General features: G+C 51.0%; 4 protein-coding genes across 6 annotated transcripts; 3 read left to right on the top strand and 1 right to left on the bottom strand.

The window, feature by feature from the left end:
• Positions 1-1,246: 1,246 nt before the first annotated feature.
• Positions 1,247-2,525, top strand: PV10_04756 (uncharacterized protein; the record flags this gene model as incomplete). Its single annotated transcript, XM_016369335.1, has 3 exons — positions 1,247-1,435; positions 1,488-1,631; positions 1,680-2,525. The coding sequence occupies 3 exons, from the start codon at positions 1,247-1,249 to the stop codon at positions 2,523-2,525; spliced, it is 1,179 nt and encodes a 392-aa protein (XP_016225123.1).
• Positions 2,526-2,906: 381 nt separating this feature from the next.
• PV10_04755 (uncharacterized protein) lies at positions 2,907-3,915 on the top strand. The gene is made up of 6 exons (XM_016369334.1): positions 2,907-2,964; positions 3,025-3,078; positions 3,134-3,148; positions 3,298-3,448; positions 3,506-3,571; positions 3,627-3,915. Exons 2-6 carry the CDS (start codon positions 3,031-3,033, stop codon positions 3,650-3,652), a joined length of 306 nt encoding a protein of 101 aa, XP_016225122.1. The 5' UTR covers positions 2,907-2,964; positions 3,025-3,030; the 3' UTR covers positions 3,653-3,915.
• PV10_04754 (uncharacterized protein) lies at positions 3,771-4,978 on the bottom strand. The gene is made up of 2 exons (XM_016369333.1): positions 4,882-4,978; positions 3,771-4,821 (listed from the first exon to the last, which is right to left on the bottom strand). Exons 1-2 carry the CDS (start codon positions 4,912-4,914, stop codon positions 3,913-3,915), a joined length of 942 nt encoding a protein of 313 aa, XP_016225121.1. The 5' UTR covers positions 4,915-4,978; the 3' UTR covers positions 3,771-3,912.
• Positions 4,979-5,774: 796 nt separating this feature from the next.
• Positions 5,775-10,841, top strand: PV10_04753. 3 transcript variants are annotated; one of them, XM_016369331.1, is made up of 4 exons: positions 5,775-6,110; positions 6,180-6,571; positions 6,638-6,784; positions 6,834-10,841. In XM_016369331.1, exons 2-4 carry the CDS (start codon positions 6,193-6,195, stop codon positions 10,160-10,162), a joined length of 3,855 nt encoding a protein of 1,284 aa, XP_016225119.1. In that variant the 5' UTR covers positions 5,775-6,110; positions 6,180-6,192; the 3' UTR covers positions 10,163-10,841. The 3 variants fall into 3 exon arrangements, with proteins under 3 accessions (XP_016225119.1, XP_016225120.1, XP_016225118.1); XM_016369332.1 differs by having other exon boundaries at positions 6,638-10,841; XM_016369330.1 differs by having other exon boundaries at positions 5,775-6,571.
• The last annotated feature ends 1,173 nt before the right edge of the window (positions 10,842-12,014 follow it).

The following is a 12,014-nucleotide window of genomic DNA, read 5'->3' as shown; positions in this document are numbered from 1 at the left end:
TTCGTTGTGTGTGTTGGTACGTAAAACACGTGGGCACACGTGCCACACGTGCCACACGTGCCCTTCCTTGCAAATTGCCTTGTTGCTACGCCCGAGGTAGCTCCCTATCCTCAGGAGCTGGCGGCGCCTTGGCTCTTCTGACCTTATCTTAACCTGTGTCTGCATACCTACACACTCTTGGTACAGGATATAGGTACGTAGGTACTTACGATCAGCAGTCATGTCGTCAGTCATTATCATTAGGTCCACGTTTGATGTTATGAGACTCCATCATCCATCCCTAGACAAACATCTAAGGCTTCAAGGTTCTTCTTTGCTTTCCCTCAGTGGAGACTATCTTATGTATGCGATATCTGTCGCGTTGTTTGTCCATCACTTGCTTGACCTGGACGCTAATACAGTCCAACCTGAAGACGAGCATCTCCCTGGACCTGTATGACCAAGCAGCCGGCTTCCTGCTCCTGCTTCTCTCCCCGACCAATCATCAGCCCTCTCTTAGTCGAGTCCACGCTGGACACTGCGTTGCAGTTTCCAATCGACCCAGCATAGCAATTGTAAGCAGGTATGTTGATCTTCAGTACATTCTCTACTTCGACGTGAGGACATTATCTGCTTCATTGTTAGCGACCATTGTAAACCTATGGCTTGTCATTGCAGCGTGCGACAATCTGACTATGGATACCACCAACTTGCCACCAGAAACAATGATTCTCGTGTGAAAATCTCCCCTGCTCCCAAGGTTCTACACCCGGAATTCTCTTCATCTCTTGCATGATGCAGCCGACCGGCCGGGGATGTCGCGACGCTGGATGTATATGACATCCTCGCTCGTGCAGAATAAAATGCAAGGCATGAATTCTCGCTTTCGACTGTCAATATGACATAAACATTGTTTCGGCAGGTCATCTAACCAGCAGATGTTCAAAGTTGAGGCATGCTGCCATGTTCGACATTCGTCTTCAGAGCATCAATTGCTTTTTGTGTCCACTCTTTCATCTAAGCCTGGTTGCCAACCATGTGACTCGCTATTTTCTATGGATCTAACATTTAGGACTCTCTCACAATTCAATTCCCACCCATCCATCCGCATCGGCTCACCCGTCTTCGAGCCGCAAACAATCACAGTCTGCTTCATCTTCAATGGACAGACCCGCCGTAAGCGTCGAGGATTTCAGTGAATAAGATTCAGATCGGCTGCTCCCAAGAAGACAAACATTCACACAATCTCTGCTGTTGCACTTACACAATGGCTGTTCAACTATGCTCTGGTTGCGAAATCGTCAGCTTCGGTATCGGTGGACGAGGAGCTCATCTTGTTATCCCCTCCCTGGTTGCTCCGATTCTCTCCTCCTGTCTTGTGTTGAACCGGCTGTACTGGCGTATCAAGCTGCTTGGCCGCCTAGGATGGGACGACTACTGCACCATCCTCTCAGTGGTAACTATCGTCTTCTGCGTGTGGGACGAATGGATGCTGACAGTAAAGGCAGATCTTCCTGATTATTCAGTGCAGCGCATCAATCTTAGCGGTTAATTATGGCTACGGGCGGCCTCTGAAGACCATGAACACTGACCAGGCTGCAGAAGCCTTGAAGGCAAGTGCATCGATCTCTTCAGCTCTGCTCCAGTCACAAGTGCATAGCTAATCTCTGTTTTGATTTCAGTATTTCTTTATGGTGCAGATATTCTACAAATTGACCATCAATTTCACCAAGCTTTCGATCCTCTTCCTCTACCAAAGAATCTTTGTCGACAAGAGGTACTTTGTGCGCACATGCCGGGTCTTGGTTTATATCGTCCTACTCGCCTGTGTCAGCCTCACGACAGCTACGGTCATGCAATGCAACCCTATTCAATCTGCCTGGCATCGATGGGACATGAAGTCGAGTTGTATCAACATTTATGCCCTCTGGTACAGCAATGCAATTTACAATATTCTCACGGATTTCATCATCATTCTGATGGTACCTCCTGTCATCTTCAACTTGAACATCTCCTGGCGTCAGAAACTAGCCTTGACTTGCATTTTCGGATTGGGCATCATTGTCTGCGCAGCTTCGATATCAAGATTGACAACCCTGTACTCCTCAGCATATGGCAATGATCCCACGGCAGGCTCTCTCGTCTCCACAATATGGACCACCATCGAAGCCGGTTTGGGAACTATCTGTGCAAATTTGCCAATGCTGCGTACGCCGGTTCAGCGGGTTTTTCCCAGAATTTTCCCGTCCAGAAGGTCTACATTTCACATACCAAGCAACGCAACGTCTGGTCGATGCCTTTCGAGCAAACCTGACACATTGGTCTCATCCAACTCAACCCATTCAAACCTTGACTCAGAGGCTGCACCGGTTTCGTCGAAGCATATGGTCGTGTCGAGATTTGATGCCAGCCATCCGCCTTCCACGAACCTACACGAAATCCCTTGTTGGCAGCCAAGCCTGAGTTCGCTTGCAGAGCACGACGATATCGAGCTACAAGATCGAAGTCTCAACGCCCATCGCAACAACTGCCCGGGTGCGACCTAGATGACTACCGTTATGTGACATTCTCAGTCTCGGGCGGGAAGATGTCGTTGTGGAAAGGCATGGAGCACCTTCACGCGGCAAAGCTCATTCTCGAACCTGACTCCGAACCTGGGCGAATATGCAGAAAGCAGTGAAATTTGTGGAAGTTCAGCATTATGGGAGCGTCAACCTCAGTCCTAGAGAATTCTTGATTCTATTTTAATTGAAAAGTCGAATTGAAATGAACGTGAAATATTTGTGTCTAGTCTTTGATTTTGTATCACGTGACCATTCTTTCCTCGCCGTCCTTCAGTAATTCCAAAATAGGATTAGCTTAAATCTCTCTTGGCATCCTTGCTGCGATTGACGGAAGTTACAGGAGCTACTGGATTTGATGCTGTTGAACGATCAAACAGCTTCTTCCTCACTCCCAACTCATCTCCGACTGTTTGAGTCTCCTGTACGTGATCAAACCACCGGCGCAGAATCTCCCCCCCCAACACTGACACCCGCTTTCCAGCTCACAATGTCGTTTGTCATTCGCCGAAGTGTTTCAACCTTGGTCCCCCCGAAGGTGAGGAAAAAGCTATCTCGAGAAAAGATGAATAGTTGCTGACGCGCTCAAACAGGTTGCAAACCCTCAGGTAAGCTCCAGCCCACCTCGAATTTGATGCACACGGCAGTCATCACCTCGCGCGGACGACCCAAACTGGACACCACGCAATCACCCTCAATTGAGACCGAATTCTTGCACACATCGATCAGTATGGATTATTGACGGGGAAATGAATAGGGACTCGGAGCCGCAAAAGATGCCATCCGCATGGCTCGGATAGTCAAGTTCTACGAAAAACTACCAAAGGGACCGGCCCCCAAGAGAGAAGCCACTGGTCTGTTGGGACGCTACCAAGCCAAGTACTTCGGCGAGAACCCATCAGCAGCGCGTACGTCTTATTCATGTGGTCGATTTAGAGGGATATAGACGAACTAACTGGACACAGCAATCTGGCATGCTATTTTCGGTATCATGGCTGTGGGTTACAGCATGGAATACTACTTCCATCTGAGTAAGAGCGGCTATCTTTATGCGTGGCTTGGATTTGTCGACTAACGAGATCGCAGGACACCACAAGAACAACGCCCATTAAGATGAATTCGATTGCGTCGGGTGATTGAACAAGAGTGTACATAAACCGAAATAAACTATGCCTCCAAGAACTGGCGTCCAATATGATTCAACCATCAAAAAAACAGTGGAATGCGGAACCTTTCCTGCTTTGAACCTATGTGACCTTCGCTGCATATTGATGCTTTCATGGGAACACAGTGCAATGAAATTATCATGGCTGCCCCCAAGACTACTATTATATCTGTTGCAGAAATGCCATGCGTTCCCAGCAATGGCCATTCAGGCCTGCAAAGCGTCTCTCAGAGCGTCCTTGAGGAATGTTTCATCCTTGAGTGAAACCCCCAAAACGTCATTATCGAGCTTAGGAAACCACCCATTGCCGTCAGCGGAGTAGGCTCTAACGAGAAAGCCAGACATTGCAGGAGGGGTCCTGTCTCCTCTTGCGAGAGCCTCTCGGCTCTTGCGCAGTGCGTCTGCACTGTCAATGCGGATTGTCGGCCACGTTTTCTCTGGCCGGAATCCCTTAGCGTAGGCCAACAAGTCGTTTTGTGTGGTGTGGACCGAAGACATGAGAAGAACCTTGTCCCTGACTTCCGGGCTATGGCGCTTTCGAATCACATTGACTATTGCGGTGCCTATGTCGTTGAACGAGCTCAAGGCGAATTTACTGTCACCGTCATCAAAGACCATGGTTGGAGCATCTCCACCGCCCTTCATATTGATGAAGACCCCGGCCGTCAGAGACCATTCCAGGAACACGGCAGTGTGGATCATTGCGTAGGACCATTTCTTGGATTTGTCCTCAGCCCGGTGCAAGACATGATCCTCCATTCGGAGTTTCTGTTCCAATGCCGGATTAGCCCGTATCGAGGGGATTCGTGTATCTAGACCAAAGCAAGAAGGAATGATTTGTTCGACCCCAGCCTCGATCGCGGCGTCAATGACCTTGATATGAGGGTCCGCCACAGTCCGGCTGATCAAGATGACTACACTGTGCTGGCCTGTCAAGGCTGACACGAGTGAAGAGTTGGACGTGTAGTCAACTTCGGTAATGTGGATCCGTTCGCTTGAGGGAAATGTCGACTCAACAAACTGCTGCGTTTTGTTCTTGTCACGAGTGAGTAACGTCAACTCGAAACTGGTCTTTGTCAGTGACTTGATGACAGGGGCACCAAGTGTGCCATTGATCTGAGAAGAGTAGAATTGTTAGCCTTTGCGAGGTCAGGTCGTCTACAATCAATCGCTTACCCCTACGACTGCGACTCGAGTCTCTGCGTCCATGCCGCACGAGCGAGGGCTGGACAGTTTTGACTGGTTCTGGGCTATTGGTCAAGGGTTTGTAAAATATTGAGAAATTGACAAGACCTGCTTGTATACTGAGCAACAGTCAAAGCAGCAAGTTAGCGGGATGGCAGAAGGGTCGAAGTGTGACGCTTTATAGCGGTTAAAGGACGTAGGCACTGTGGAAGTAAGTAGTTTATATAGAACGACCTAACTGGATACTGATCTATGCCACGCATAATGGCCTGCACATGCATTAGTGAAATGCCATACTATAGCCCCAAAGCGATTGGGAATAGTGGTACATGGTGCCACTGTTGATGACGAACACGGGGAGAATCAGGTACTGATTTGCTCCTGATCCAGTCCAGCGCAACCTACTGTACTTCCAGATGGGGCAAAGTCTGCGAGTGGAGGGGATCAAGGCAACCAACCAAGGGTGTCGATAAAAGACTCTCGTATAAGAAGGGTACGTGGATGGACATAAGCAGAGGTGGTGGATGGATATAACAGAATATCCGTGGCATGGAGATCACAGGGGCATAAGCACTCAAGATTCATCACGTGTTTCACGTGATGATGTAGGTCACGAGCACAGGATTGCTTCCGGAAGAAAGAAGGTTTCGAATCCAGCGCAACTGCCTCTGAATTTGGTGCCAAGACCCGTGACCTCAGTCCGATGAAGACGCCAATTGATCCGTGCTGCGTGTTGGGTGCTTGTGTCCCGCCGCTACAGGCCGAAAGATCAGAGCTTGAGATGATTGAGTGGCTCACAGGCTGCACCCACGCACCCACGCACCCAACCATCCAGTTCCAGTTGCGACTGTCGCTGACTCTGACTCTGACTCTGCCACAGAACTCCCGCAACTGCCCTCTGTGCCCTTCACGCCTCTCTCTACATGTCCCATCCCCCGGCCTCGCATCGTCTCCACCTTGCCTTGTGGTCATTTGCCTCACCTGCGCAGCCTCCTATCTAACCCTCTCTTGCAGCCACAACTAACCTCTTCCCTTTCACTGTATTTCTTTCTTTCTTAGAGGCCCCTTCAGACACCCCGGCCGTCTTTGTCTCGGTCCAGTCATCGTCTCTCAGACTTCGGCCTAGCGACCTGGGACTGCACCAAAACCACACCACCTCAATCCTCCACCCATCCGTGATTGACAGCCTGGCAATCGTGGCCAACTACATCCTCTAACAGGTACACACTCATTCCCTGCGCATCCTCAATCACGCCGGAACCTTCAAGTCTAACCATCCTCCGCCTCAGATCCGAGTTTGTTATGGCAGAGCAGAGAGCACAAGATGTGGTAAACCAATCTCAGTCGGTCGGCGACCTCTCGCCCTCCGACGCACCTGCGACCACTTCCACTCCTGATATCAAAGTTTCTGGGGACGAGTCTGGTAAAGTGGAGGTTGCGCTTGCGTATAAAGAGAATGGAATCCATACCTTGTCTTCTCTCAAATCCGATGATCTCGATGACGCCGATGCGTCCGTTCGCTCCGACACCGACACCAGTCGTGCTGATGGAAGCGTCGCCGGTGACAAGAATCCTGAGAGTAAAACCCTCAAAAAGTTTGTCACCAAACCCGTCAGTTTCGCCAAATATTCTGTCCCAAAAGTGGTCGCTACTACCGCCAACTCCAAAACTGCCGACAAAGGTATTTCAGTTCCCAATCCGTCCTTTATGGTAACACGACTGACTTGATATTCCTTTGCCCCAACAGCAGCTTCTTTAAACTCTTCAGCCCCATCTCTCACCCTAGCTGGTCGTCCCCGTCTTGTCGCCAAAACAACAAGTTCGCTTCAAACACAGGGCAATCCCCATAAGACGGTATCGCCCGATCCCATGCAGGTCTGGAATAAAAATAGAGGTATTCTTCTTTGCGACTCAATCCACACAACCCCCTGACAATGTTCTAGCTACCCCCCAACCTTCGACGAAGCACTTGACCGATGAAGAATTGAAACAACAGTACGGGATTCATCTAACGTCTCGAATTCAAGAGGATGGTGAAGGAAAAGAGGCGAAGTGGGCCGATATCGACGATGATGAAGACGACTGGGCTCCTGAAACTATTGAATGGAACGACGGAACGAAGAGCACTCTCACCCCGGCAGAAGTCACTGCTCAGGCCCCTCCGAATCTCTCCTCTACTGTCCCAACGAACCAAGACCCAAAACAAGCAACCGTCCCTCCCAAGGCGTCACCTCCTCAATTCACGAGCTCTGTGGGACCGAATGCCACCGTACTGAAACTTGGCGCAAGTGCTGAGAGGCAAGCCCAAAAGGCCGCAACACTCACTTCACGAGGTCCAGCAGAAAAGATCGTACTGTCGTCAACCAAAGGTCTTGCACCCGCACCAGCGAGGTCGCCATGGGCCGTTTTACCGCCCGTGGACAAAGTCTCACCCGTCATTGTCAACCCTCAACCGTCCATGCCGCCGCCTAATCGCTTCCTTTCAAATAACGCATATCCACAAGCTCCTCCGTTAGCCACCGCACCAGTTCCCACCAAGGAGATTTCCGCCGATGATTTCAATCGTGCATGGAGAGACTCTTCTTCGCAACCTCGTGAGCTCTACATACCCAACTCGGGGAGATATGAAGCTGTCCCTGATGGTAGAAGGCGCCTCTCTAAGAACGACCCCGGGTTTCGTGCTGCAGCTGTCCTACAGCGACCCGCTCCACCTGATTCTCACGCTCCCGCCGAGCCTTCCCCGGCATTTCAGACTCACCGAACCAGCTCTGATTCTGCAAGAAGAAGGGCTTCTTCAACCATTTCCGGTGGTAGCGGTCAAATCGCCCGTCGACTGTCGATGAAATCCAACGACATTGTACATCCGGTATTCGATAATCAGCACGGAGCTGGCGACTTTGATCAGTCTTCAGTTACGCGGGAGGATCCAGTTTCGCAGACACAGACCCCGGCATACCAACCGCGAGGTCAGAATGACTACATGAATGCAGGTGCCCAGTCTGCCACTGATGGTGATCTCGATGCCCAACGTGTTCAGCAACGGGCCCTCATGAAGGAGAACATTGAACGCGCTCGAAGGCGAAAGCAAGAGGAGGAACAACGCATGGAAGCCGAAAAGCAGGAACGTATCAAGGCAAAATTGGCATCTCTCGGAGTTGGTCCCAGTGGTGGGCCCGAGAAGAATGATGAAAACTCTCGCACCACGGCTAGCCGCCGGGAATCAGAAGCGCCGACTTCGTCGACTGCACCAGCTCCAAGTCATCAGCCGGCAAGCCACTCTCCACCTAAACCGCCCCAGCCATTGGCATCAGGTGAGCCACAGCAATACGGTATGATGAAAGTTCATCCCCTCGATTCGATCAAGAAGTTGGTTGCTTCCAACTCGCGGGCCTTTGATGCCCACAAAACGCCGACTTCAAAAACAGAATCATCTCATTCGACGGAACCTCCCGCGGCAGCTTCTCAAGCACCAGCCCCAATAGTGAACGGTGTGAGAACCTTGATTCCCGACCTGCGCCACTCAAGCGGCCAGGAGGGCCCAACCGGACCGGAAGCAAGTCCTAAAGTTTCAAAACCTGGTTCCGCGGGCAATGATGCGCGGAGTGGATGGCATGACCTTCGGCCTGAACATCGTCCCGTCCAGGCAGGGAATCTCTGGGGCGTGTCTAACAACAAGGCATTAGGTAATGGTACTTTTGACCAAAGTCTTGCAGGTTACGCACCGCAAGACCTGTCTCGAACCTCTTCCACAGGCCAGGGCTGGATGAACGGCAGAACGCCCCGTACTGGACGCTCTCCCCAAATTCAACACGCGAACCACGCTGTCCCGGATAACCGAACATATTCTTTTCAATCCGTTATTTCCCAGGATCGGGGCCTTCTAGCTATCGATAGTGAGGCAGACTCTTTGTTTCCCTCTACGACACCTGCTCCTATCGGTCCTCCGCAACCTCAACAGACTCATGCTCCAATCAATGGATATCAGAATGGCAATCGTTCTACCGGCCTCGAAGCCTGGAACAATTTCCAAACAGTTGCCAACCAGCAAGAGCGGGCCGAAAGTGATCAGATCCAGCGTGAGATCGCAGCAAGACGGGAGGAAGAGCTACGCACTGGAATTCGACAAGGACCCTCTTACAACTTCAACGAAACTTGGAAACAGGTTCAGGTAGGTGACCAAGCCAACCAGCGTCACTTAGCGAACGCCACCCAAACTACCATTCCTGCTTCGAACGTCTTTGGTGCTGTCGGCTCACAGCCTGCACCTGACTCGGCCTCCAGAGCGATCAACGGCCAGGCTGGGCGTGGCTCGAGATTCTTCCCTCAGCAACCAGGTGGCCATATAGGCCAAGATCGTCGTGCTGTTACGTACAGCCACCCCGAACCACCGAGGACGCCTTCACCTCCTCCAGCGGAAGAATTTGCGAGCCATCATCCGGCATTTGATCATGATACGGATCGGCCTGTGGTCCATTTTCCGCGAGAGAAAGCCGTCGTCAAACTGCCGCCGAACATGCCACCGACTCCTCCGAGCCCTGTCGACGCACAAGCCACGCCTCAGCCAGATTTGCAAGTTCCATTGAGTTGGGCTGCCAGAGTGTCGATGCCACCTCCAGCTCCGGTGGCAATGCATCGATCGGTATCCACACCAGTCGCCCAAAATGCCTCTTGGCAAGAACGATTCAATGGTTTGCTAGGGAAGAAGTCTTCGCCGGTCAGGGCCCATGCACTTCCAACGGGAGCAGCTTTGGCTGTGACATCATCCTCTCGAGAACCTCTTGAGGTGCATCATATCACTCTTCCAGGCGCCTCTGTCTCACTCCCTCTGGAGTCAGTGCTCGAACTTGTGGCCGAAGAAGAAGAAATTGCGAGCACCAAACATGTTGAAAGTGAAGAAGACCTTTTTGAAGATCGAGAAGCCGGCTCCCTTCCCACCGTGCACTTCCCTCGCGATACACCGGAACTTGCAGGGCCTTTGGCAAGCCCTCCAACCATCAAAGCCCCTGTTGTGGACGCGATCTCTACGGCGGCTTACATGGTCAGCAACCTCTTTGAACCACGTGGTCCACCCAAGCCACAATATGCCATCATTCGATTACCGCTTTCTACTACAGGCTCTGTCAAGAAGGACATTCCTGTGAGAGGCGCACAGGCGAGTCATGGTCAGCGACGCCACCCCAGTGGCCCACCAAGTTCAACCGGATCATACACTGGCAAAAGCTCGAGACACAGAGGAACACCCCGCCCTCGACAGGCATCTAAAGCACATTAATTAAGCCTGGCGTTTCTCGCCTTTGATTGAGATTGGGAGAGATCGATTGACAACTCACTGATGGAGTTTGTTTGAGGGACGATGAAAAATTTCTCGGCGAGAGGTTGCTTTCTCGAATTGCATAGATGGGAACGGCAATAGCTTGTTTTCTACTTGTATCCTTTCCCTCCTGGGGACCGACGCTGTAATTTGACGGCGAAGGTCCATACAAAGAGCGGGTTTGGCTGTTGCCATACTTGCTCCGGCATTGTGCCACCACTGATAGTAGTCTATACTAAAGATTCAACCATGGGGTCAAACGAGTGAGCACTAGCATCCTGTGATACACATCGTCTTAGTGCCTTTTCAGTTCTTCTGTGATGAGGTTGTAGGTTACATCCAAATGCCTAGTTGTATCACGGGAAGCCCAAATTCATTGCCACCACTTTCTTTCGCAGTCAACCATAGGCTGAGGAAAACAGGGCCTTGGAGCTGCTATTGCCCTGCTTGGGTCGGGTAGTGTCAGGATCTGGCAACAGAATCATTGGCTTAACGCTTAGAACAAGGAAACAAAGTCTTCCTGTGGTTGTCTGTAGCGAAGAGGATTTAGCTCCGAGCTCAGACGTCGTTGGTGAAGCTATCCTCCACCTTCTTATAGAGTGTGATGAGAGATTCAATGTCCTCCAGAGATAAAGTCCGAACCCATTAAGATATCACAAACGCGCGTTTGCTGTACTGCAAATTCTGTCCAATAGAACATGCGATCAGAGTGACAGGGAGTTATATACGTATGAAACGTCGATTCTCTGAAAAAAATCAAACAGACCTCCTCTATCCACGTTGTGCGTGTTTGGTAGGTGGCTTTTGGTATGCATCTGGTATTTCGGACGAGTCAATGCCCAGCTGGCCTGACTTGATTACGTACTAACCAACCGTCTTCTCTCTCGGTCGCATCGGCGCCGGGCGGCGCCGTCGAAAACTCTTCTCGATAGACAACAGAGTCGCTTTCTTTCATCCCTGGTGCTAATTTATCTCGATGAGACTTTCCAAGACAGCATTTTTGTGATGTTTGTCGACGGCGGCGAGATTGAGACGGTAAGCGCAGCGGTTCGTTATGTCTTATAGAGCAGGGGGCATTGCTACGTCCCGATTTCTACCGGACTGGAGACATGTAAATAATGGCCAGGGTAACATAGTAAAAGCAAGGCCAAGGGCGAGGACGTGCGAACTTGTTTGGACGTGGAAATCAGGTCACGGCCGATGTGTTGTGTACGCTGCTGTGGTCTTTTCGGAGCTCGCTCGTCTCCTGCCTCATTGTTGCTCCAATTTCTCTCTCGCCCTAAACACGAATGGCATGTCGAGCTTGACAGTAGACGTAGTAAGTGTAAGAAGTTCTCTGTTATCTAACTGACCTCTCTCACCAGGAGAGAGGAAAGGTGATGTCTACCTATTTCGCAAGAGGCCAGTCCGGCTGGATCCTGCCTCAAAGCACATCTTGTCACCTCAGTAGTCGGCTCAGCAGCAATCGTATCGCTTCCTTCTCGTAACACACTACCTCTGAGATATGCTCTAGGAGTTCTTCTCGTTCGTTGTCCCCCGCTGCTTCCTGTGAGGATGCCATAGGTTCTGTTCATATAGACGATCTAGCAACAGTTCGAGGGGTGGGGCCACCCACACCTCGCAGGGGGCTGCACTATCGTCTCGTCTATTACACTCTACCCATGTAGCTCGGATTCAGTATATAGCAAGCAATAGAGGCCCTCCGTATAGAGCAGTCATGTTTCTATCTCACGAAGGTCCGCTGGCAAGATACCTCGTTGGCTTCAGACTGCTAGCCTCGCTCCTTAGGCGGATAGCATCTAAGTGTCTCTAT

This window comes from Exophiala mesophila (assembly GCF_000836275.1).
Source record: "Exophiala mesophila strain CBS 40295 unplaced genomic scaffold supercont1.3, whole genome shotgun sequence".
Classification (NCBI taxonomy): Eukaryota; Fungi; Ascomycota; class Eurotiomycetes; order Chaetothyriales; family Herpotrichiellaceae; genus Exophiala; species Exophiala mesophila.
This window is presented reverse-complemented; position numbering and strand designations above follow the sequence as displayed.